General features: G+C 43.6%; 1 protein-coding gene across 4 annotated transcripts in view; it reads right to left on the bottom strand.

The window, feature by feature from the left end:
- Nucleotides 1–14,607: 14,607 nt before the first annotated feature.
- ZCCHC7 (zinc finger CCHC-type containing 7) overlaps nt 14,608–26,753 on the bottom strand; it is a 252,664-nt gene continuing 240,518 nt past the window's right edge. For all 4 annotated transcript variants that reach the window (XM_045469081.1, XM_045469082.1, XM_045469084.1 and 1 more), the window contains 3 exons: nt 24,035–24,130; nt 18,411–18,528; nt 14,608–15,946 (listed from right to left, as the gene is read on the bottom strand). In XM_045469081.1, coding sequence (XP_045325037.1) covers nt 15,510–15,946; nt 18,411–18,528; nt 24,035–24,130 — 651 coding nt within the window. In that variant the 3' untranslated portion in view covers nt 14,608–15,509. The remainder of the gene's footprint in view (nt 15,947–18,410; nt 18,529–24,034; nt 24,131–26,753) is intronic.

Raw genomic sequence — 26,753 nt, 5'->3', positions numbered from 1 at the left:
AGAGATTAAAAGAGTTCCTACTGGATGATTCCATTGAGACGAAGTTCTACTACTGGTGAAACTAATTTACAGTGGCCACAATCAGAACCCAGTGGCCTTTGAGTGTGTTTGTGGGAGAGTCCGATCCTGAATAAATGGAGAAGGGTACACAGCTCAGCCGGTGCTGGGGGAGATGTCTGTGATATGGCTCCCTTTCGAATCGTGGCTTTCATTAAGTGGCCTGGGGGCCCATCGTTGGCAGGACGGAGTCACAGCCCCAGCCCCTGGGCCCTGGCACAGCCTGGCCTCTGCTTGCTCTCCCCACCCCTCCCATGCTGCTTCTCTACCCACAGCCCTACACCCAGCACCAGCGCCCCCGTGCTCTTTCCCTCCTGCACCCTTGCCCATACTGTCTGTGCTTCTTGCTGAGATGACCTTCCCACTCTTGTTCACCTGGAATTTGGTCATCCTTTGTATCATGGCAGGAAAGTCGTTCCTTCGTCTCCAGGGAAGGCATTAATCACATCCTTCATGCCTCACTTTATGTCTGTTTCTGTCATTAGGTGGGGGCAATGCTGTCTCCGTATCTGCAATGCCTGGAACAGTGCCGGCCACTGAGTAGGGACCTACAAGTGGTGTTTGTCATTGAATTGTGTTAGTTCAGCATGGGAAATGGAGAGCGTAGACAAATGTCCTTTGTAACAGCCATCCATTTATTATAACAGTATTTAAAACAAGAGGGAGAAACGTGTCCTTTAAATGGCTCTTTGGGAAAGACTCTATCTGGTGAGTCAGGATCTGCAGGCACAGGTATAGACTGCACCCAGCTCCAGAGTGGGTGGCAGAATGGCTGTACAAGACAGAGAGACAAAAACTTGACAGTGTGCTGAAGGAATGGAGGAAGAGATGGAGAGGAGACAGAGAGAGTATGTAGAGCCAGAAGCTATGCTCTGCGTAAATATAACATCTTTCTGTAGCCCCCAAATCTTCACTGAGGTTCCAGAAACTCAGAAAATGTTCAGTGGGAGTGTATTTGTGTGTGTAACTGTGTGCATGGGTAAGTGGGCATGTAAATATGTACAACACGTGTGAGCATGTGTGGGTGTGTATGTATGTACATGAGTATGTGAGCATGTGTGACACAAGGGTGCACATGTGTATGAGCACGAGTGTTTGTGGGTGCATATGAATGTGTGTGAGCATGTGTGTGCATGTGGACTGAGGAAGGTTCTGCATTCCCTACCTGTACTGTTTCAGGAGCAAGGCCGAGGCAGCATGAGAAAGTCAGCCTTGACATCTCTCAGCAATAATAGAAAGCACAGACCATGGGGTTGGAGCCAAATCTCTGAGGGGCCAGTAGCCCCTAGCTGAGACGTGAGCCCCACATGTATTGCCCCATCCCAGGGACGGTCACTAGTCTCATCAAGAGAGCCCAGTTGCTTGGTTGCCAGGCAGTGCCTGTGTTGAGGAATGAAGCCTTCTGAGACTCCAAGGGGAAGGTAATTGTGATTGATTAGCAATGTCTGCTCCGGGCTCTGATTGGGAAGGTAGCAGCATGCATGCCAGATGTTTGCCATCCCTGGTCTCAGCGGGGCCAGGCAAAGGGCTTGGCTTTTGGGATACAAAGATGAACCTGACACAGGACCCAGTCTACTGCGGGAGAATGAGCATGTAAGTAGACAAAGGAAAACTAGCAGATACGGGCTAGGATGAAGAAGTATGCCCAGGTTGGGAGGCACAGCTGAAACACCGAGGTGCCTGGAGCAGAAGGGGAGGGGTCTCTGTGGAACTTCTGACCAGACTGGTGGGGTTGTGGAAGCAAAGGAAGGAGGGCATTTCCAGCAGGACGCACGGGATGAGCAAACTCTCACAGGAGTGAAAAATGTGGGGGTGCTTGGGGGCAGTGGCAGAGCAAAAGGGGGAGTGTGGCAGGAGACGAGTGGGACAATAAATCTGGAACTGACTGCGGAGGGCCCAGAGGGCTGTCCCTCAGAGGGTGGTCCCTGGCAGGGTCACCCCAGCCAGGTGCAGAGGAGGCCTGCTCTCAGCTCAGCACACACCCTACAGACGGGCATCCCGGCACGTCCCTCCCAGACTCGGGGAGGCCTCCCTGCTCCTGTTCTCTGGAGCACAGACCGTGGGAACTCAAGCCCCATCCGATTACTGTGTTGTGTGTGTTGTGAGCTGTGCAGGTGCAGGACTGAAGGCCACAGGTCATTTGCATGGAATGGAGACCACATTTCAGTTTCCCCTCACGAACGGCAGATTTCACTTTCACAGCCCTCCTTTCCCCATCACAACCACACTGGCTTCTCCACTGTCTGTTGTCAGATACCCTGGCTTTCCTCTGTGGTGTCTGTGCCTGGCCAGCGTCTAGGGCTCCAAAAATCTCAACACCCGGCCATTGAAATCCCCTGCCTCATGCTTCCTCCAAACCCTGCTGCTGCACCCCATTCCCTGCTCATGCATGGCGAGTCCCAAACTTGGAGGCAGGGGCCTGGGTGCCAATCCTGGCTGTGCCCCTAACACGCTATGGGATAAGAAGCTCTGTTTGGGTATCAGTTTTCCCATATGTACCACACAGGGCTCTAGATTTGATATTTGTGAAGCTCCTCTAAGTTGTAGAATGGTGCCTCCCTGATCTTACCGTTGTTGTTGTGGGAACCCTGAGACAGTATTTTATAGCAGGTGTTGAGACTTGTGTTGGCCCCCGATGGTCCGGGAACTTGAGGTCTTTCAGGTGTCTCCTCCCATTTCCTGGATCTGCTACTGCTCCCTACTTTTCTCCCTTACCCGTTTTCTCCCCGTCCTCAGGTTTGATTCCTGTATCTTTGCATTCATTTGCTCCCTGACTCCTCATGGTGACCCTGTGGGGGAGGTGTTACTTCAGAGGCACCCAGTTCACCCAGTGCCAAAAGAGCTCCTGGTCAGGAGGGATGTCTCTTCTCCCTCTGGCCTCTGGCTCCCATGCCACAGCCCATCTCATGGCTATGCCCAGAGCCTCTTATAAATAGCTGCCGTCTGAGCAGAGGGCGCCTGGAGGGAACAAGGTTGTCCAAACACAATTTTTGAACACTGAACCCATTTTCTATTCACTCTTCACTTGAAGTTTTCAGAGGAGCTGTTTTTTTGTTGACAAAGTGTGGCAGAGGGAGACAGAGGGGACCAAGGGAGAGGGCCCCAAGGTTTGGGCCTGGCTCTCCCTCTTACCGGAGGTATGACCACAGTCAGGCCTATTCCTTGCTCTGGGCTCAGTGTGAAACGGGAGTGAAGTAGGGTGGGCCAAAGTGTACTGGACAATATTATATGCCCTTTGCAACTCTGACACCCATGAGAACGTCAGTTCCTTCGGCAGCCAGTCTCCCCATCCCTTGACGGATGGTGCTGTGTGCATAAACCTGGCTCCCTGATAGGAAGCGGGGCAGGGGGGATGAGGGGGGGCTCGAGAAGAGACAAGGAGCACAGGCAGGCAGGCTTAAAGGCAGATCTGTGGCAGGGTGGCAGGGGAATCCAGAGTGGCCCAGGAGACCTAGATTAATTGAGGCAATGAAACCAGAAAACTCCCCTGAGCAGCCAAGTGCAGGAGGGTTACCATGCAAATCACCAGGAAGAGACGATTAGTGGGTGTAGGCACAGAAAAGAGGTGGCTGGTGACCCATGACTTGTCCAGGCCGATAGTGGGTCCCTTGGGACCCCGAGGCTCTGCTGGGGGTGGGTGTGGAGGATGAGGCAGAGTGTGAAAGGAGGCTGAGGCAGAAGCGAGTCTGGCAAACTCCCCTCCCAGAAAGGTCAACCAGGCAAGGCTGGCCACGCACAGGGACTGGTGGAGGAAGGGTGAGAAAGGCATGCAGCTGGTTTCCATTTCAGGGTTTTGTGCTCTGCCCCGACCTCTGATGCCCTGCTTGGGGGTGGCAGAGCGGCGTAGAGAGGAGGAAGAAGCAGGGACCGTTCTGAAGGAGCCGCTAATTGCCAGCAATATGTCTAGTATGTAAGGTTATCAGAGTGCAGAGACCCTCTGGGCAGCTTTCTCCTGGTCCCTGGCCCCACTCTCAGCAGACGCCTGAATTTCCTCCAAGCGGTGGTCGCTCACCTCCAGGGACCGTGAGCCCATCGCGTCCCAGGCCGCCGGCCCCGCTGTTGGAAACTTCAGTCAGGAAGGGCTTCTCGGCACCAAGGCAAAGTCTGCATCTCCAGCTGCATCGTTGTCTGGTGCAATATACCCCAGAGATGTTTGGCTTGGGTCCGTGGGGAATTTCATGTAGGAAGCAGGAATAAAATCAAATTATTACCAAGGTTTATAAATTACCTGGCAAGCCTGATAACTTATGGTAATACCATTGGGGATTAGGGTTTTGTCAAGTTTCTGCCTCAGTTTGCCATTCTCTGCCTCAGTTTCCATATTTAAGATAAAGACCTCTGTGATGGTTAAGTTTATGTATCAGCTTGGCTAGGTTAAGGTGCCCAGTTGTTTACTCAAGCACTGGTCTAGATGCTGCCGGGAAGGTATTTTGTAGATGTCATTAACATCAGCAACAAATTGACCTTGAGTAAAGCAGATTACCCTCCAAAATGTGGGTGGGCCTCATCCAATTAGTTGAAGGCTTTAAGGGCAATCACTGAGGTTTCTTGAGGAAGCAATTCTGCTTCAAAACTGTAAGATAGAGGAGCACCTCTGTGGCTCAGTCGGTTGAGAGTCTGACTCTCGATGCTGGCTCAGGTCACGATCTTAGGGTTCATGGGATCAAGCCCTGTGTCGGGCTCTGTGCTGACAGCGCAAAGCCCGCTTGGGATTCTCTCTCTCTGCCCCTTGCCTACTCACACACACACTCTCTCTCAAAATAATAAACATTTAAAAATAAAACAAAACAAAAACTCTAAGATAGAAATATGGCCTGCTGATCTGCCTTATGGATTTTGAACTTGCTAGCCCCACAACTGCACAAATCTCTACATACATATCCTATTGGTTTCTTTGGAGAGCCCTGACTGCAACAACTGTCTACCACCTCTCTGTGCAAAGGCAGATAAAGGACACTCAATCCTTAGGAGAAAAGCAACGTAGACGAGGACTAACATCACAGAAGTGCTAATGGATGCAGTGCCGTGTCAACGTAAAACCCATCCCCAAGAGCACCATCCACCTCCCTACTCAACATCCATGATGGTTCCCTAGGGCCACCACTGCCATGGCATCAGCCACTCCTTATGAGTCATTTCTAGGTGCCAGACACTATGCAAGTAGTATACATAGCTCCTGTATGTATTTGGTACTTCAATTTTTGTAGGAGAGAGGATATGGTCTCCCCTTTATGATAAGGAAAATGAAACAGAGGACCACACTCCTGGGCCTGAATTTCCGAGCCTCCAGTGATCTTGCTCCAATTTACCCCCCCCTCCCCCTTCATGTCATCCATAGTGAAGGCAAATGGACTAGACCTTCTTTCTTAAGTCTGCCCTAGATTTTCCTACAGCCAGTCTGTTACCCATACCTGGCTTTCTGCTAAAATGCATTTCCTCTCATCCTGCATCTCAAAGTCTTTGCTATGCTCCAAGGGCATTTTCCAATCCTCTGTGAAGTTCTCCTGGGTCCCACCGTCGCTAACACTGGAAGTGACTTCTTCCTGTGCAGTCTCACGTCTGGGCCTCTTACTTGAGTTACTGCCATCCATTTTAGGGCTTCTCTCTCTTCTCACTTAAAACGGAAGCTCTCTGAGGGCAGAAACATGTGTAATGGATTATAACAGATGACAGTACTTTAGTACTTTCCTTCTAAAGCAGTGAAATTTCTTTTAATTTTTAAAGTTTTTTTAAAGCTTGTTATTTTTTTTTTTTGTTTTTTGTTTTTGTTTTTGTAATGTTTATTTATTTTTTGAGGGAGGGAGAGAGAGCACGAGTGGGGGAGGGGCAGAGAGAGAGGGAGACATAGAATCCGAAGCAGGCTCCAGGCTCTGAGCTGTCAGCACAGATGCCCAAGAAGGGCTGGAACCCACGAACCCTGAGATCACGGCCTGAGCTGAAGTTGGACGCTTAACTGAGTCACCCAGGTGCCTGTAAGTTTATTTATTTTTGAGAGAAAGAGAGAGAGAGAGAGAGAGAGAGAGAGAACTAGCAAGCATGATGGGTGAGGGGTGGAGAGAGAGAGGAAGACAGAGAACCCCAAGCAGGCTCCATGCTGTCAGCGCAGAGCCCAACAGGGGCTCGAACTCACAAACTGTGGGATTGTGACCAGAGCCAAAATCAAGAGTTGGATGCTCAACCGCCTGTGCTGCTCAGGTGCCCCGGTCTAAAGCACTGAATTTTGATTAGAAAAAAATTAGTCCTCCTGGACTAAACTTCTCTAGGGAAGTACACATGTGGCTGTTTTCTGAAAGAGCAGGGTTATTTCTGCTCCAGCATTTTGCTAGTGGACTTTTATTTTCTTTGCTCTTATCTTCCATTTAAAAAAAAATTTTTTTTAAACGTTTATTTATTTTTGAGACAGAGAGAGACAGAGCATGAACGGGGGGAGGGTCAGAGAGAGGGAGACACAGAATCTGAAACAGGCTCCAGGCTCTGAGCTGTCAGCACAGAGCCCGACACGGGGCTCGAACTGACGGACTGTGAGATCATGACCTGAGCTGAAGTCGGCTGCTTAACAGACTGAGCCACCCAGGTGCCCCTCTTATCTTCCATTTGAATGACAGACCTCACATTGATAATTTAGAAAGTTTAGTCTTGTTTTTTTCTGTCTGAGGCTTGACAGAGCAACACGAGCAAGCTGTGTAACACCAAAGCCTACAATGCGAGCTCATGTTCACCCTCTCCTGACTTAAAGCCACCTTCTGGCACCTAACAGCTATCCTGTAGATCTTTGTTGTAGAACTGAATGGGGTGCATCTGTCTCACCCACTAGAGAAAGAGCTCAAGGAGAGGGAGCCACTGGACCTCGCTCAGGTGAGATGTTCAAGTGTTTACTGGGTTGGAATGGTCCTAGTTCAGTGGGGATCTGGTGGGCCACACCTGACCAGGGCATAGGTTGGGGTGTAAATTCTGGGTTCTTTATGGGTTTGTGTCTGCTTCTGCTGTGGCAACTATGGCTTCTGTTTTTTTATGTAATTTCTTTTCCTTACTTGTGACTTTGGGGACTGAACTACTAATCATGTGTAAGCTAAAAATGGAGAATTGCCTCTAGGAGCTATTGTAGAACAGCCAGTCCTAAGCACTTAAGGCCAGTTATGTGCTCAAAAAGGTGCTGCAAGGAGTATAATCCATGTTGAAACTGGGTTCCCCATTGAAACAGTACCTAATGGAGGGATTATGGTACTAAACTTTTCCTAAAAATGACCACAAGTGTGACATTTCACCATCACAGCACACTTACGTAAAGTCCCTAGGCTGTGCACCAGCCACAACCTTAGTGATTGGTTCGTGAGGCAAGAATGAGATAGTAGCCTGTGGGGCCACAAGGAGTTGGATGGAAGACTCCTGGGAGAGGGGCTGGGCCTGACATGAGCGGCTAGAAGATGGACAAAGAAGAGGATGCACAGAGCAAGAAGGCCCTCAGAGGCTGGGTCATGGAAGACAGCCAGGGTGATGCTGACTGCAAGGGCCACCAGTTGCTAATCTGGATACAACCAGCAGAGTTGGGCTGCCCGGGGACTGTGTCACTCTTAGACCAAAGGGTGCTCACTGGTCATCATGATTCAGATTTGGTGAAGCCAAGGACTACCCATGACCATTAGACCACAGGATACCAGAGCAGGGAGTACTGAGAACTCACACAGGCTGATCCCACTGCTTCGAATTCTGTAACGAGGTAACTGAGGCCCAGAGAGGTCACACATTTATCACAGGTCAAAATGGCACATTTCCTTGTGGTAACATCTGATCAGCAATGTGTTTACAAGGGTTTGTCATGTGTAAGAGGCTGAGTTATGTTTGGTAGATATATGAGCAGGAAGGGGCATACACAGAAATGGAAAAGGACTATTCACCAGTACATACGGGACTCAACTCTTTGATATTAAAGTAGACAACTCAGAAAGAGGGAAGTGATGGTCTGTTTTTTCCACGGGAAATTATGTGTGTACACGTCTTCTCCCTTCACTTGGGCAGCCACAGGGCATTTCCAGAGAGAACCATTCTTCATGTGAATAGGAGATATGAGACTCCTGGTCTCCCACCTGCTCTGGGTCCCTAGCACCATTCCAGTGACCACTGCCCCCCCCCCCGCCCCCCGCCAAAACCTCCCCAATTCCCTTCCTTTGGTGGTCCTTCCATACCTCCCCACTGCCTTCACCTCTATCCCCTTATTCTTGGAACATGTTTCCACCAAAAGGGAGACACCGAGGATAGAGACCACTTCTTCACTTTGTTCCCCTGTCTGCATACCTGCTTCCAACTCCTTTTGCTCAGCCCTCTGGATGCATTTCTTCTCTCGAGTGCCATCAATTGAGTTTTCTTCAGTTCTCCAATACACTCTTCTCTTTTGGCACCTTCACGTCAGCAGCAACCTGACTCCAGCCAGAATCCTGTGTCCTGTTGACCTTCCATAGCCAAGGGTTTAGAAAGAGACATACATTCTCTCCTTCCTGGCTGCTAATTCCACTCATTCCAAGGAGCCACATGCCCCCAAATCTGATAGATGCTTTTCAGTTCATAAGTTTATTTGCCCCTATTTCACAAAGAGATTGAGGTATAAGGATATATGTAAGATGAGAAATTATGAATAGTTAAAATAGTCTTAGGGAAAGTGATTCAGAATGGAAAGTCAGACAGAAAAATAACAGATGAAATACTGTATCCCTCCAGTAAAAACTCAGGGTATAAAAAGCAAAGTATAATTTGGTAGAAGCAATTTTTCTTACAGTTCTTGGTATGTGTAGTGGATTGGATAGTCCCCCAAAAGATATACCCAAGTCTTTCCCCTGGTACCTATGAATGCAAACTTACTTGGAGATGAAGTCTTTGCAGACATAATTAAGGATTTGGGATAATATCATCTTGGATCTAGGGTGTGCCCTAAAGCTGACACACACATAGAGAAGGTGGAGGCAGAGACTGGAGTTATGAGTCTACAAGACAAGGAACACCAAAGACTGTCAACTGCTACAATGATCTAAGAAGAGAGGCATGGAATGGAGTCTCCCCTAGAGCATCAAGGATCCAACCCTGCTGGTTTCTTGATTTTGGATTTCTGGTTTCTAGAAGCATGGGGGAATAAATCTCTGTTGTTTAAGGCCATCTGGTTTGTGGCGCTTTGTCACCATACCCCCAGGAAAACACTATGGGGTGCACCCTTGCTGTTTTGTACCTCCATGCCTGTACCGACATGGTTCCTTCTCTTTGAAGGATTCTCCCGCTTTTGTTAACCAGAACACTTTTTTTCCCCCTCATGTTAACCAGAACACTTTTATTCTGCTGTGAAGAGTCACTGGAAGTCCTGGGCAGAAGAGATCAGCCCAGACTCCCTGGTATCTTCCCAAAAAGGCCATTCCATATCCATCCCTATCCTCACCTCTATGACAAATTATTTGTTTTTCGTGTTTGTGTTTTGAATTGCTTGTCAGTCCCTGAGGCTTGGGATTTCTCTTTATCAAGTCCACCTCAAGCAAGAATACTACCAGGAACAAAAAAGGTCAACAGCAAACTTTTGTTGAGTTAATAATTCAGGAGGCAATAGGAATACTGAAAAGAGGAGGATTAATGTTGTCTGTGGTGGTCATAAAAATGGAATGGGATAGTGTATGCAGAATCAACAGAATAGGCAAAGCATGACCTGTCCAGGGCCTGGTCATCCATCCAATGGGACGAGAAGGGTGAAGAGAATAGAGGAGAAAGAAAAGGGTGAAGACTACAGAAGATAAGACTGGAAAAGCTTTGAATGTTGGGCCAGGAAGTTAGACTTGACCTGTGAGCCATGGTGCCTAATGCTGGTGCAACTACTACCTTCCCCCAGGCCTCTATTGTTGGACACTTGCCTTGTAATCAGTCTTCTTCTCAGCCTTACAGGAGCAAAGCAAGAAACAAAACAAGATGGTCTGTGGACTACTGATCCTTGGCCTTGCTCAGTTTTTTTTTCACAATAGTTCCATTCAGTGAAAAAACATTAAAATATTTCCAGTACGTTATAAATGAAACCAGTTTTTTTGACATATGTATACAGTTGTGAAACCGTCACCACAATCAAGATAATGAACATACTCACAACCCCCAAGTTTCCTTGTGCCCCTTCCCACCCTTTCCAAGCATCCCCACCCCCAGGCAACCATGGATCTGCTGTCACTATAGATTAATTAGCATTTTGCATAGTATTCCACCATGAATTTTACATTATTGGGTACTATATATTCTTGTATTCCCATAAATACTCTTGAGCTTTGTTCTTGGAATTGGTTGTATTGGAAACAATTTGATTCTTTCAGGTCTTCCTCTTAAGTTAGTCAGGCAGAATCAGAGAAGACTTGAGGCCAGGGCTAACTTTCCCCATCACCACGGCAAAGACTCTCCTGAGTACTGTAGTCAGTGCTGCATCAACTGTTAAGTTTTCCACTCTGACTGGTGAGAACAAAAGTGGTTCTTGGCCCTGTGTGAGCTCCAGATTTCCTTTAATCCTTTCAGTTGTTTTCCTCACCCACGTGCACTGACCAGTACTCAGCCCAAGGCTGGAGGGGGACCCTCTGCAGATCTCCGGGTTCTCTCTGTACAGCTCTCTCCTCTCTGGTAATCCGACCTGCAGACTCAAGCCACTTGGTTTTTTCCAGACTCCCAGCTCCGTTTCCTTAATGCAGGGAGACCACCAAGCCATTCCTGGGCTTCCTTCCTTGCTCCATAGTCTGGAAATCTCTCAGTAGTCAGCTAGGGCACCCCTCTCTGGTCTGCCATCTCTCAAATTTCACTGTCCTTCCTTGACTGATCTCCAGTGTCTTACAAACTGCTTCATACGTTTTTTTACATGGTTCCAAAAGACAGGGTGAATCTGGTCCCTGTTACTCTAACTAAACTTGGCTGGAAGTAGAAATTCCTGAAACTGCTTTTGAGCACTATGACAAATGTTGCAATAAATTTGATCTTCTGGACTGTTATGCTTATTGAGAAAATGGGTACATATAATAAAGTTGTATTTTTCTGCATTCAAAAATACTTTAAGAAATTACTTTGGTGTTAAGATTGCTAAGTATCCTTTTGTGGGGAGGACTGTTCTGAGACTATGGTTGTAGCAGATGACATTGGAATTTTGCTCATATCCCTGTGTCTCTGTCAGTGGGCTGCCTGCTCAAAAGTAATTCTTTTTGCCTGCCTGCCAAACCCACTTTGCCTGGATGCATAGAGAACCAATGGACTGAGAAAGACTCCTGAGGGCAGCTCTTAAACAATGACTGATTTTATTATTATTACTGTGTGTTTATTTTTGAGAGGGAGAGACAGCGCAAGCAGGGAAGGGGCAGAGAGAGGAGGAGACACAGAAACTAAAGCAGGTTCCAGGCTCCAAGCTGTCAGCACAGAGCCTGACGTGGGGCTTGAATTCACGAACCAGGAGATCATCACCTGAGCCAAAGTCAGATGTTTGACTGACTGAGCCACCCAGGCACCCCAACGACTGATTCAAAACAAAACAAAAATCTCACACACACACACACACACACACACACACACACACTTTAGCACCTTGATCTGAACGGGACGTAAGGCATCTGGCTTGGATTCCTTATCTTCTTCCCTGTCTCACTTCCCCATTCCCTTACTGGGTTTAACTGGAAACACCTCCTAGTAAATGAGGTTAAGAAGTGATTTATTTCACAACTGTGAGGGTGGGTATGTACAATGTGCATTGTATAAAAGTACCAGCAACTTAAGTTGTTCTCTCTGGCTAGAGCCACAGTGAAACAGCTTCATCACATGAAGGGAATCTTTGCATGGCACGCATAATAGACGGTGTCTTCCAAAGGATGGTACTTCTCTGAATGTTAACCTAAAGTTAACCCCAAGTAAAACCTAAGGACCTTTGCTGGGCCTGGATCCTGGTGATGGTTCCTACAACCTGACATTCTTAACCAATCGAATGTTCCACTAGATAATCTCCAATTCTTTCCTTCCCCACCAGCTGACTTTTAGTTCTCACCCCATGATTGATTTATCTTGACAGAGCTTATACTCTCCTGGTGCCCCGCTTATATCTGTTTCCCAGTTATGCTAGTAAGTGATTCCCCTCAGTCAGCTGAGTCTTCAGTGGCCTTGTTCTTCCACAAAGTGGTCCAAAAGGTCTGTAGACCATGCCATGGAGCTAGCAGTCCTTATTTGAGATGAATGGGATATGTCCCACCAAACCCTCAAATACTGGCACAGTCTCATGAAAGTCTAAGCCTTGTAAGAGAAGGATACATCTGGCTCTTGCTTTCAGATATGGCATGCAACCTGAATTCCTTCTTGTCCACAGAATTACTTTTGAGACATGAGACATTTTGGGCTGGGTAACTCTTTGTTGTGGGGAGCTGTCCTGTGCTTTGTAGGATGTGTAGCCACACCCTTGGCCTCCAGTCACAAGATGCCAGTAGTACCTTCTAAACTGTGAAAACCAAAAATGGTAATATCAGAGGATCGAGATAGCTATGAAGGAATGAATGAAAGGCTCTTTTTTTTTTTTTTTTTTGTATGTTATCTTTTGTTGGCAGAAGAATTTTCACTTTTTCCCTATGAGAAGCTTCTCTCCATATCTTTTATCAACAGATTATTGACAGTTAATCTGTCTCTTTACACAAACACAGCATACATCAATCTTTTCACGGTAGCACTAACAAACAGTGTTTCATTGCTCATCAGAGAGGCATTGGGAGAAAGGAATGACAGTATCCCATTATTGTGGGAGTGGGGAGATGAACACTCTTACACACTACCAGGAATGTGTAAGTGACTGGGCAGTATATGACTTCTTGGGAATGTAATTTGGCAATATGCATTAAGATGTGCATGAAATATATGCATATTTTTTAGACCCACAAATTCTGTTTTATCAAATAGAATAATCAGAGAAGATACGATGTGCATAGGATTTTTAAAAATAATTAAAATTAGAAACAACCAAACCGTTCAATAGGAAGCTGATTAAATAAATTATGGCATAGCCATATAAACGGGAAATCATGTAGCCATTAAAACTAATGATATAGGCACTAATGATATTTGATTAGAAAACCGGAATTTCACAATGTATTAAGTGAAAAAACAAACTACAGAACAATGTAAATACGTATAGAAAAAAAGTATGGAAGGACAGACACTATGAATTTTAACTCTATCTTTGGGTGTAAGAATCAGATGTGATTAAAAAAATTTTTTTCCCCTTAAGATTAATATGTAATCCTTGTATAACAAAAATAAAGACTGAATACTGCAAATAGCATGGTCCATGAAAGCAAGACTTGCCACTGAGAGAACAGTAGACAGTTCTCTCCCTATTCTAAGAATGCCAAACAAACCAACATCTAACCCAGAAAAGGAGCCACACAGGTTGCTGTGATCCAAGCAGGGCCAGAGGCAAAAGGTGTTCAGGCTTCTCAAACTTAGCAACTAAACAGATTCTTCTTGTTTGGGACATCTGCTTTTCTTCTCAATTGTATTTATTCAGTTAAAGTATTATCTGCTCAACTGTGGAGCCTCTAATATATTTTAAGCTCCCTATTTTTGTATGGAAAGTTAGCATGTGAGTCCCTGACTGACTCTAACTGAACACTTGGTGTGAGAATCGGGCGCCAAGGCAACAAAGAGGAAATGGAGCAGAAGGTCCTCGGTGTTTCTGCTCTTCCCCTGCCATCCTAATGCCCACAAGTAAAGTAGCTCAGCTGCCTTTCCTATCTGCATATAAATGCATGGACCTGAAGTATAAATTATACCCTTACATGCTTGTCTAATAAAAAAAAATTGGGAAAATAGGATAATGTGCAGAAACGAGTGGGAAAAAAAAAGAGCTTTATTTCTTCCATTCTCCGAACAATCTGCTATGTATGAAAGACCTTGGAGAACGGCAATCCCCTCTCTGACTGGAAGAGGCCCTTGCATCCGAAGGAATGCTAGCCACATCACACCAATAATAAGCCAGGCTTGTCCTAGGCCTTAATGAGGAATAACACCAATTATTTCAAGATTTACCACTCTATGAAGCCATTTTTCATGGCTGTCACTTTTAGCAGGGTGTTAAAAGACTCTGGCCACTTACCTGAGAGTCAAAACAATCCCAGCTGATGTTAGGAAGCCACGAACCAACACACAAAGAACGCTTACACTTCGCCGTGAGCAGGGTGGCCACAGGGAAGGCGGGGGACTAAAGACTATGCAGCCACAATTTACGCTGAAGCTGTTTCAGTGCGAGGAGACTCTCCCCTCCCCGCCAGAAGGTGAAGGGAGCTGATCCTACCACATACACAGCAGTTCGTGTACTTCACAAAGAGTAAAACACAAACTTAAGAATCTAACATAAACTGGCCCGAGTTAACTGACTCCATCTCATTTTACTCCGGCATAGAGCTAGTGCTTGGGCAACAAGGGCATTTTGAACCCAGTTTATGGAGATTTTAGAACTCTAGTGACTTGTCTAACCCAAGCACGCCCTTTGTCACCCCAAATCCTTGCCTTTTTACATAAATGACAAACTTATTTACTCTATTTCAGACATTTTATTTTTCTTATTCTAACATTAGGCTTTGGTAAGTACAAAAATTCACAGGTACAAAAATTTCTGTATAGTCTTGTGGTAGTTAAAAAACCCGTGAAAACAGAATAATTTTTTAACTGGGCAGTATCTGTCTCTATACATCCAAGTTGACAGTCTTCTTGAAGTGTGGCTGTAGAAACGGTGAAAACTATTGCACTGTGATTACGTTAAACCTTTTAATGATTCTTTTTCACTTGTTTCAGGAAATCTATCTTATGACATTTACTGGATGGGTTCCTTACTTGTATTTTGCTATCGGCCAGTGTCTCTGCCTCTTCAGGGCTTCAGTGATGGCACCGTCATCTTTCCGCCTCTGATGCTCTGACCATCAGAAGATTATGCCACCAGCTTCAAGAGCAAGGACAGCTGGATTTAGATTTATAGCTATTACCCCTTTCCAATGTTAAAAAAAAAGTAATGCTGAAAAACATGAATTTTTCATATTAGCATTGATTTCTCTTCCTGCAAGGATTTAATTTTCATACTCCCACAGCATACAAATTATATTTGATGAGCTTTTACTTTTTCAAAAAAAGTATTTTTAAAAATTTTTCTTGAAAAGATTACTTCTTATCCCTAGGATTCTGAGTAAAAATGACGTACGGGAACGGGGGAAATACGAGTACATGTCCTTTTTTTTTTTTTTCCTTCTATACCTAATAACCTGTTGGACACAGAGAATGGAGGTCTCCATGGTCATTGTGCATCGGTTTCAGGTACGGCCGAGATTACAAAAAGAACAAAACAAAATTCATTTGATTTAATCATAGATCATAAACAGATTGCCATGATGTCACAGGCATGAAGACCAGACAAACACTGGAAAGCCAAATCAGAAGCTGCCTCACAGCTTGGACTTTTTTTTCCTCTGCTTAATGAGAAATAAATTATCATTGCCATCGCCCTCCAAATAGCTCTCCTTTTTCTTCTGTTTGCCCCGCTTGCCGTCTCTGGGCAGCTTGTCTTCTCTTGGCTTGTGGTAATGTGATGAGTGGTGGAAGGACTTGGGACCCTTCTGGGTCTTGAAGGTGCCAGGAGAATGGAGTTTTGGGCCCCTGGGGAAGTCCTCCTCCACTTCATGAGCCCTGTCAGCCTTCCTGTGTTTCTCACGCTCTTTGCGGCTCCTGCTCGCTTCTTTTTGGGTTTCTTTCTTTTCTTGAGGCCACCTGCTGTTTCTCCACGAGGCATGGCTCTTCCTCCTGCCATGGGGGGGCCTCTTCTCTGCTGCTTCCATGTGAGGTCTCTTGAACTGCCTTGGAAAATCCCCATTTTTCTGGAGTTCTGGAAAATATAAAAGTATTTCTGCATATTCAGCAGCCAGACAGTCCACACACGGCTTACACTGGTCTGTAAATAACTCAGCAGACAGGGAAACTAGACAATGAAATGTGTTAATGATACAACATTCGAAAGAGCCCTTACTAAGGTAAAAATCACCCGCTAAAAATTGCATGGTTATAGTTCTGTATTTCTGATTGCTAAAATGGAAAATATCCAGAAATCCAAAGATATTTATTCTATTCAGTACAGTTGTACTAGGTTGAATGATAGAGACGAAGACTAGTGAAAGCAATCATCTCAGCTTTGTGAAGAAAAGTCACATCTGACCAATTCAAGTCATGGCGGGGATAAAGAAACAGCTTTTGACGATGAAGTGAAACAAGATATATCAAATGTCTCATGACATTTCAATCACCCTCTGAAGATAAAGTCTGGTCACAGTACTTATAGGTGGATGCCAAACTGGACAGGAGATTATTCCTCCAGAGCAGACATCACTGGCTTGGAGAACACACACACGTGTGTATCTCAGACATTTTGGTCCCAGATCTGGTGTTACACTTTACCAGGACTTGGCACCCTTTTACTACAAGTGTCTGACAGGCATGATTCTGATGGGGTAAGTGAGAGATGAAGTTTGAGGGATAAAAACTAACATGTCAACAAAACCTTGACAGATTAAAGAAGTGGCCAATAAAAAAATAGGGGTGGGGGTGCCTGGGTGGCTCAGTTGGCTGAGTGACTGACTTTGACTCAGGTCATGATCTCACAGTTCGTGAGTTCCAGCCCCGTGTTGGGCACAGCCCGCTTCAGATCCTCTGTCCCCCTTCCTGCACCTCACCTCCCCCTTCTCAAAAATAAACATTGAAAAAAAAAAAGGATGAAATGCAAAGTAATATAAAGTTCACAAAAAGTGAACTCTAGGATACAGAGCAAAGGTAATTCCTTATAGACTTTAGCATGAAATAAATTTTTTTTTCTAAAAAAAATGTTTATTTTTGAGAGAGAGAGAGGGAGGGAGAGGGCAAGCAGGAGAGGGGCAGAAAGAGGAGGACAGGATCCAAAGGGGGTTCCACTGATGTGGGGCTCAAACTCATGAACTGTGAGATCATGATTTGTGCTGAAGTCAGATGCTCAACCGACTGAGCCACCCAGGTGCCTGAAAATTCTAATGGATCACAGAGAACCTCAAAGTAGCCACAGAGTTCCCAATATTACTACTAGTTAAAAGTGAAAACAAATGGTTTTCCTAGAATTATAAAAGTTATAACCACTCGTTACAGAAAACCCGTGAAATACAAAAAGTATAAAAATAAAATAGGAGCCATAATCTTTTAATTCAGAGGGGACACTTTGGTGCATTTCTTTTCTTTTTTAATTTAATTGCCTGATAAATATCTTTATGTACTGTAATCTCTCTCTATATATAGTTGAGATAGAGTTTATATGAAATGTAATATGGAAAATATGCAGGAGTTGAAAATAATTCCTTTTGAAAAAGACCTTAAGTCAGAGAGAGCTGGGGGTGGGATGGAGAAAGAATACCAAAAAGGCTCTAAGAGTTATAATGTATAGGTCAACTTGAGAAGTATAGAACTATTTCATCCTGAAAGCAAGAAAAGTAACTTAGTAAACCACTGTTAAACTTAGTAAACTACAGCACAAAAGAAATGGAAAAAAGTAGGCCTAAATTATAAACTAAAAGAACTTCATGTTATCAACAGTTAAGTAAAGGAATCACAGAAGGTGGCTGTGGACCCTGGAGCTCTGCTGTAATCATGGCTGGTAAGAACAGACTTCTTTGGGGAAACTCCAGGAATCACCTAGCAGGGAAGCCTTTCTTTCCATAAAAATACTAGAGACATACAAATGGAAAAAATAATTACTTGCCAAGCAGAAAACTCTCAAAAAAAAAAAAAAGAGCCTTTAAAACCCTGCTTCCCTGTATGGATAGAAGTATTTTCAGGACATTTTCTTTTTTTTTTTTTTTTTAATTTTTTTTTTTTTCAACGTTTATTTATTTTTGGGACAGAGAGAGACAGAGCATGAACGGGGGAGGGGCAGAGAGAGAGGGAGACACAGAATCGGAAACAGGCTCCAGGCTCTGAGCCATCAGCCCAGAGCCTGACGCGGGGTTCGAACTCACGGACCGCAAGATCGTACCGCGAGATCGTGACCTGGCTGAAGTCGGACACTTAACTGACTGTGCCACCCAGGCGCCCCACAGGACATTTTCTAAAATGGTCATGATGTGAAAAACATGTTTAGTGTGAACAGATCATAATGCAGGGTTTCTGAAGTGGGTGCCTGATTACTGGAGATCAAGAAAGTTCTGGTTTCTATGGTAATTATTTAAAAACATTTTCTGTGCTAACCAATGACACCCAAAGCAGGCAAAGACCGTGTAAAGGAAGACATTTGGGAACTACTGAAAAGGTAATCTCACAAGAATTCAACAACATACCTTTCACCTTTCGTTTTATTCTCTGTTCTCTCTCCCGAATTTCGTATTTGTCATCATAGTAGTAGATGAATGGAGATGTTGGAAAGGTCTGGTTAAACATTCGTCTTTCTGTACATTCCTGCAAGTTGTTTGAAATTGTTTCAAATTATCAAATTTGAAATTAGGATGTCACAAGGGCACTGCTCAGGAAACCTTAACTGCAAGATCACAGACCACTGAGGTTAGAGACAGTCCCACATCACAGATACCCCACGCTGAGGCTCAGGATGTGGTCCTGCTGGGAGGCTCGGCCAAACCAACATCCAATCACACCCAACTGTGCTTACAGGCTTCTTTCAGGCTTGGATTTTCTTTCCTTACTTCTTTACCCATGAAACCTTTCTTGTCTTTTTTCAGTCTTCCCTGACAAACCCCTCCCCCAGTCTGAGCTAACAGCAATGGGGGGCAGGGTCTCTACTGAACTTGCTCTGTTCCTCTTTTAAAGACTTTATTTGGCCTTATGTCGTATTAGACCTTTGCTTGTCTGTCTCTTCCAACAGCCTTCCATCAAGTGCTTCTCCTTTCACATTTACACCCTAAATGCGAGTGTAAATTCTTAGCTCTTTGCTCTTTTCCCTTCACCCAAATGGTTTGCAAGCTTATTTTAACCCAATACTGCTAACAAGGGCAGTGATCCTTATGGTGGGGAGCAGGATGGTGGTGGTGGGTTAGGTCTGGTTTGAAAATGCTCCTAGGTAATTCCAAAATACCCCAAAAGAATCCTCTCTTCTCTTTCCTTGCCCCGCTCAAGAGATCACTCCTCTCACTCATTTCTCTAGGTCGGCTCCCCACCTGCATGACTCTGGCTTTTGTACCTCTGCTAGTTTCCAAATCCACATCGTTGGCCTGAGCCACATCCAATAGAATAGGCTTTATTTATCATGATCTGTTGACATATATCCATTCAGCATGTCTGAGACCAACTTTTCTTTTCTTTGAAAGAGGTTTCCCTTTGGAACTTCCCCATTTCTGTCCTCTGCCACCTTGCCTAAAATGTATTTTATAAATGTCCAACTCTTCTTAGCTAGGTATTGAAGCAAATTAGAACACCTCTTAGGAAGAAAGTATGTGAAATAGCCACATAAAATTTAGCTGACTTATCCTAACATTGGCAAATATACTTGACTTGTAATTCTAAGATACCTGACTGAGCTGGCAGCCACACACTTAGTAAGAGCATGATTTGCAGATTATGAATCATTCTAAATATACATTTAAGTATTGGAAATAAAGTAATGTCAATCTGTACCTACTATTGGACTTTATCAAATCACATTTTACCTTAATTTATTTGTTTTTGCTCCAAGAACTGAAACATTAATAATACAATTGAAATCCTCCGTGTAATCCTCTTTCCCATTCCTCATTTGTCTCCTTCCCTTTCCAGAAGTTGCCACTGTCTTAAAGTTGGTTCCTGCCATTCTCATACATTTTATACTCTTACTACTACTAATGACTATTCTAATAAACAACAGTGTTAAATTTGAAGCATTCAGACTTCATAAAAATGGTATCATTCTATAAATATTTTGAAGTGGTTTTAGGTTATAATAGCTTCACAGAATAAATTGGGTAGTGTTCTCTTGGATGACCTGTTTCTGAATAAAGGTTTGGTAAAACCTGACAATAAAACTATCTGGATCTGATATATTTCAGGGGAGAATTCTGATTACTAACTTAATTTTTTTTAGTGGTATTGGTTCATGTAGGCTTGTTCTTCATTTTGGTTAATATTTTTTTCTAGAGAATTATTTATCTGTATTTTCAGACTTAATTTTGAACTTTGTTAAATGCAAAGCTTATTTAAAATTTGTATTCTCCTATAATTAAAACTTACTGTATTTTAAGTTATTTACACTTTTTATTCACTATTTGTACCTTTTTTTTTCTTTGAGTAGTTTTTCCGAAGTCTTTTCTTTTGGAAAAAAATATGTTTTTAATTTTTTAAAAATGTTTTTATTTATTTTTGAGACAAAGATAGAGCATGATCAGGGGAGGGGCAGAGAGAGAGGGAGACACAGAATCAGAAGCAGGCTCCAGGCTCTGAGCTGTCAGCACAGAGCCTGATGCAGGGCTCGAACTCATGGACTGTGAGATCATGACCTGAGCTGAAGTTGGATGTTTAACAAACTGAGCTACTCAGGCACCCCTAAAAATGAAAATGTTTTTAAAGAACTAGCTTTTGGTTTTGTTGATGCTATTAATTTTGTTTTCTATTTCAATACTTTTGGTTCTTATCTTTATTATTTCCTTCTTCCAACTATCTTTAGATATACTGTGTTGTTGACTTTCAGGATCTTTTTGGAATTTTTTGGATCCTGAAGTTATAAGGCAAACCTATACGGTAGCCTAGAGAATTACATACATACATACATACATACATACATACATACATACATACATACGTACGTACGTACATATGTATTTCTTTATTTAGGCTTCATGCCAAGCATGGAGCCCAATGTGGGTCTTGAAAACATGATCCTGAGATCAAGACCTGAGCTGGGATCAAGAGTTGGACATTTAGCTGACTGAACCATTCAGGTGCCCAAGAATTACTTTTAGAAATCACTATCCATGGTGGCTCTAAGTTTCCAGAAGAAAGGGCACCCATAAAAGATTTGGGTCTAAGATTCTGCTATAGTTTGAATGTTTGTGCCCATCCCTCCCAACCCCCAACCAGAATTCATCCCCAAGATGATGGTAGTAGGAGGTGGAGTCTTTGGGTAGTGATTTGGCCATAAGAATGGAGCTCTGATGAATGGGATTAATGTTCTTATAAAAGAGACCCTCATAGAGCTCCCTAGCCTCTTCTACTGTGTAAGGACATAGCATGAAAGTGCCATCTATTAAAAACAGACCCTCGGGGTGCCTGGGTGGATCAGTCGGTTGGTTAAGCATCTGACTTCAGCTCAGGTCATGATCTCATGGTCCATGACTTTGAGCCCTGCATCAGGCTCTGTGCTGACAGCTTGGAGCCTGGAGCCTGTTTCAGATTCTGTGTCTCCCTCTCTTTCTTTCTCTGCCCCTCCACTGCTTGCACTCTCTCTCTCAAAAATAAGTAAACATTAAAAGAGAAGAAGAAGAAGAAGAAGAAGAAGAAGAAGAAGAAGAAGAAGAAGAAGAAGAAAAAGAAGCAGCAGCAGCAGCAGGAGCAGCAGCCCCTCATCAGACATCAATTCTACTGGCACCATGACTTTGGGCTTCCCAGCCTCTAGAACCTAAGAAATAAATTTCTACTGTTTATAAACCACATAGTCTATGGTAGCTTGTTTACAGCAGCCTAAATGGACTAAGAGAGAGTCTAACCATAAAATATTAAGAGCAAATTGCAATTACAAAGAGGTACTAAAGATCTTGATACACTCCCAGCACCCACTCATACTTTCACACGCTCTTGGAGTAGTCTCTCTGTAGAGTGACTACTGTTTTCTATGGTAGTTTGTAGTTTGCCTGATATGAAGCTGCTTAGGACTGTCCCTGCCTCTCCAACTACATGATGAGTGAGGTTAGGGAAGGGTGGTGCCACATTCACCTCAGAATACCTTTTATACGAAGAGGCTGTTCAGTAACATCTATAGAGCTGTATTTCTGCAGATGAAGGGGAGGGGTCCTCAGACATCTTTAATCATCTGCACAGTCTTCTATTTGGATCCTGTACAGTCTAGACTGGCGTGGCTATACAGAGCCATACAATACGATAAATATTTTCCAAAGCTAAATGTAAATTATGTTTTGATTATCCACATCGCTGGTCCCCTCCATTAGCACACACAATTGATAGTTGGCTATATAATTTATCTACTATTCTGGATTAGCCACACCACTGATCTTCTTCATTAGTGTGGATGATCTAGAATTCTTCATCTATGGCAGCGATGAGGCTGCCAAATTTGCTTTATTGTAAATTAAAAACTATCTAAATCTAGATTTCTGGGATAAATTCCAAATGTTTTTAATGTATTTCCTATCTACATTAACAGGACTGACTAGTAAGCAATATGTGCCCAACTATAATTGTTTTTCTTTAATTGAACAAACATAAATGGAAAATTACACCCTTTTGCTTTAAAGAGGTCAGCAAGCATAAATTGTACATCTGTGTGATCTGCGTGGCAGTGGAATACTCATGAGAATAGGTTTCCTAAACAGTGTTGGCAACATCTGGATTTTGGCAACGAGGTGGAATGCACAAAGCAGGAAAAGATCTAGAGCTGGTAATTTTGTAAGAAAAAGTATTCTTTAACAAAGTTTTTAATGTGCATTCTATGAAAATGGAGTATGGGTCTCTCCATCCATGTCACCATACTATGGATTTGTTCACATTGGAAACAGCATCCAAGTGTCAGTATTGAGAAATCTCCCCGTACAACTTCTTTGCTTTGGAGATAAAGAAACTGAAGACCGGAGTGCGTTGTTCAAGTCACATGGTGAAGTCAGTAGCAGAGCAAAAGCCAGACCTGAGGATCAGAACTTCATCCTAGCTTTCATGTTGTAATCCTTCATTCCATGGTCCTGCTGCCCCAACGTGGAAGAAAAGTTTCACCTGTTGGTGAACTGTGTTGTGTCTCTCCCTTTGCTGCAGAGGTCCAGCCCCAAGGTCTGCGTGAGGTGCCATGGTCAGAATTCAAGGTGGGACTCCCATGAGTCACAAAGCGCAGCACTACCCCTCCCCTTCCCATTGCTCACAGCCCTCCCATTTTGAGGACTCTCTACCCCCGAATGCTTTCTACCTCCTGTCATCAGATCGCATTTGATTTTAGTTTATTTTGGTTTCTAAGCTGTTAGAAGCCTGCCAGGAGACTAGGAATGTATTTCTCCATACAGATTTTCTACTTTTTGTGCCACTGCCCTTCTTCCTCTGCCTTAGGATTCCCAGAATGCAGGAGAGCTTGCAGTCTATTCTTATCGCATCCTGTCTCTGGGATGCGCTGCTGCTGTTTCTTACTTAATGAGACAACTGGCTAGGAGACTCCCTCCCATCTCACAGCAACAAATTCCTTCTGCTTTGACACTCTTGCACCTAAAACACACACAGTTTGGCCCTTTTAGCTGGGGCTGGGAATATGCAGCTTGGATAATCTGGACGTCTGTGGGGCAGACAGGCTAGTCAATGATACAGTATCTCTGTCTTTCCACTAGTGTCAGGGTTTATATGTGAGTGATGAAGATTTAAGTGAACACAGTACCAGGGAAAGCTGGAGATACTGGAGAACTACATAGAAAATCTCCAATCATGATTTTGGCTGTGTCAAAGTAATAGCAAACGTAAGAACTCATGAGAAGTGTAACCATTTTGGTGACTACTTTTATTCCTCTGATTGACTGTATGAGGTTTTTATTTGTTTTAGCCTAACTTGTTCATGTATATTTAAAACAATTAGAAGAACGTGCTCTGACAGATCTCTCTGGCAGGGATGGGAAAAGCAAATCAGTTGCAAATACATTAAGTCTTACTTTAGGATGTTAGTTTATTAAAAAGGTAAGCATTCAGAATTACATTTTTTTTTTTTTTTTAGTTCATCTTTCAGCAACCACTCCCAGAACAACAGAAAGTGTTATGCCCAAATGCTACTCAAACTTACGTGTCCATAATGGCCTTCTTGCCCACAGTTGTAGCAATACACTAAGGCCGATTGTCCAGAAGGGGTCTTCGGCTTTTTGGGTGGTCCAGGTTTGGTCTGCAACATGAATATTTGTGAGCGTTTATTAAATGTTAGAAGAAAATTAAAACCTGATTCTTTCCCAAAGAGCTCTTTTTAGGTAAGAGATCCTTTAGAAATACTGCCTCCTAGAGTTTAGGACCTCACATCCAGATGATTCTCTGTGTTAAAGTGCACAACATGACAATTCTTTCCCACTTCACGTCAATATGTGCTTTCCTCTTCTTCTCTCCTCATTCCATTAGGCATTGTGCCCAGTACTGTGTTAGGTATTAGGTATCTCAGAGAGAGAAGCATAACAGGCTAGTAGAACATGAAAGACATCTAAACAGATGATGACAGAAGATGTAAGCAAAGTGAGGTACATGTACAAGGTTTTAATGGAGTGGCAAAGGGGACCCATCATTGGGATGGGATGGAAGGAGTCAGGGAATGCTTACAAAACTTACATTTACTTTTAAAGAATTAGGTGTAAGTCAAATGGAAAATCCTAGGAAGAGGGGCTAGCATGAACAATGCATGAAGCTAAGAAAGCATACATGCTGACAAAGTATAACATGCCTAGCCAGGTAGACTGAAAAATGAGGCTGGAGAAAGCAGGGCAAAAGAAGGGAGAGCCTTAAAGTCATCTTAAAGAACTTGGGGTTTATCTGGGCTTTTCCATTTAAGTGTTGTTTTAAATATGGGAGCAGAGTAGTTAGAATTTTATTTTGGAAAAACCATTTTGGCTTGTAGTTGTAGAGGGCGTGAATATGAACAGAAGGTTAGATGCAGTGAAAAAGGTGGCTGTTAGGAAATCAATGAGGTGACGAAGGTCTACACTACAAGAGTAATAACAAGGATAGGAAAAAGGGAATCGATTTGGCCAATACATGAGGGGATAAAACTGTTATCACTGAACATTGAAAAGATATGAGGAATAAAGGAAAGGAGAAATTACGATGCTTTTCAGGTTTCTAAGTTGGGTGCCAACAACTGCTTCAGAAACAGTAGGAAATTAGAGGGAAAGATCATGAAGTCTAACTTGGATGCTGTGTATTTAGGTGATGTCCATGAGGCAGTTGTCTCTGTAAGATTAAAGCTGAGGGAACAAGTGTGAGCTGAAGATTAGCTCTGAATGAAATCTACCGTATAATAGTGGAGGCTAAAATGACCCGAGTGGACAGCATCGCCGTACCCAATATGAACAGTGGTGAGCTCAGGATGGAACCCTGGGCATAACATTTAAGGGAGGAACCTGGGAAAGGGACAGAGAAGGAAAGGCTGAAGGATGCAGAATCACAGGAGAATATAGTCATAGACCTTAGAGAGTAGTTTCAAGAAGGGTGAACTGATCTGCAATGGAAAATACAGCAGAGGCTTAGTGAGATTAGAACTGAGAAGCATCTGTTAGATTTGGCAATTGTTCATGGATAACCTTAGTATGAGAATTTTGGAATTGGTAGAAAGGTAATAAAGAGCAGAAGGCAACAGGTTGAAGAGTGAAGAGATGAATACAAAGGTGATAAAACCATAAAGAATGAGAAAATGATTCCCCACAGAAGCCAGGATAGTAGTTACTTCCAGTGGGGAGAAAATGCACAGAAGGTTTTGGGGTAGCTGCAATTTTCTATTTCTTGAACACAGTGGTGTTATATAACTTAAGTGTGTGTGATGTAACTATGCATTTTTCAATATGTATGTTACATTGGACAGTAAGAAATATTTTAAAAAATTGAACAGAAGCGGAAAAAAAGGGGATGGTGGGTATGTATTATTTTGAGAAGCATGAATAACAAGGGGAAGAATAAGGTCGAGCAACATCTAGGAAGGGGATTTGGTAGAGTTTGCTATTAGAATGAGAAAGAGATCTGAACATGTGAGGAAGCTAGTAGAGAGGGAGGTGGTGAAAACAGGAGAGAAGGGAGAAGACAGAGCTAAACCCCTGAGGTGGCAGGGGCTTTAAACAGAAGGAGAAAAACCTAATAGCCCTCCCACTCCTTTTTTTTTTTTTTTTTTTTTTGGTAGATTGGAAGAAAGAGGTGAGAATGGGAATGAAATTGGGTAAGTTTATTTCTTATTTATTTATTTTTTAAAGTGAGCTCTATGCCCAACGTGGGGCTCGAACTCATGAACCTGACATCAAGAGCAGCACACTCCTGCAACTGAGCCAGCCAGGCGCCCTGCTTATGTTCTTTATTGGGATGCTATAACAAACAGTGCTGGTGTGCCAACTAATTTCATTATTACTGTTTAATGTGGCAAACAGGTGGCTTGTGGAGGTTTTATGTTATTGACATGGGAAAATAATCTATAGGCTATAAAAATCTTCTTCAACTTTACTTTCAGTTTGTTTCCTAAAATGGAAAACTGGAGGATAACAGTAGCCTAAAAGATCTTTTCTATTGAAAATGACTACAGGGGCGCCTGGGTGGCGCAGTCGGTTAAGCGTCCGACTTCAGCCAGGTCACGATCTCGCGGTCCGTGAGTTCCAGCCCCGCGTCAGGCTCTGGGCTGATGGCTCAGAGCCTGGAGCCTGTTTCCGATTCTGTGTCTCCCTCTCTCTCTGCCCCTCCCCCGTTCATGCTCTGTCTCTCTCTGTCCCAAAAATAAATAAACGTTGAAAAAAAAAAAAAAATTAAAAAAAAAAAAAAAAAGAAAA

This window comes from Leopardus geoffroyi, chromosome D4 (assembly GCF_018350155.1).
Source record: "Leopardus geoffroyi isolate Oge1 chromosome D4, O.geoffroyi_Oge1_pat1.0, whole genome shotgun sequence".
NCBI classification, from domain to species: domain Eukaryota; kingdom Metazoa; phylum Chordata; class Mammalia; order Carnivora; family Felidae; genus Leopardus; species Leopardus geoffroyi.
This window is presented reverse-complemented; position numbering and strand designations above follow the sequence as displayed.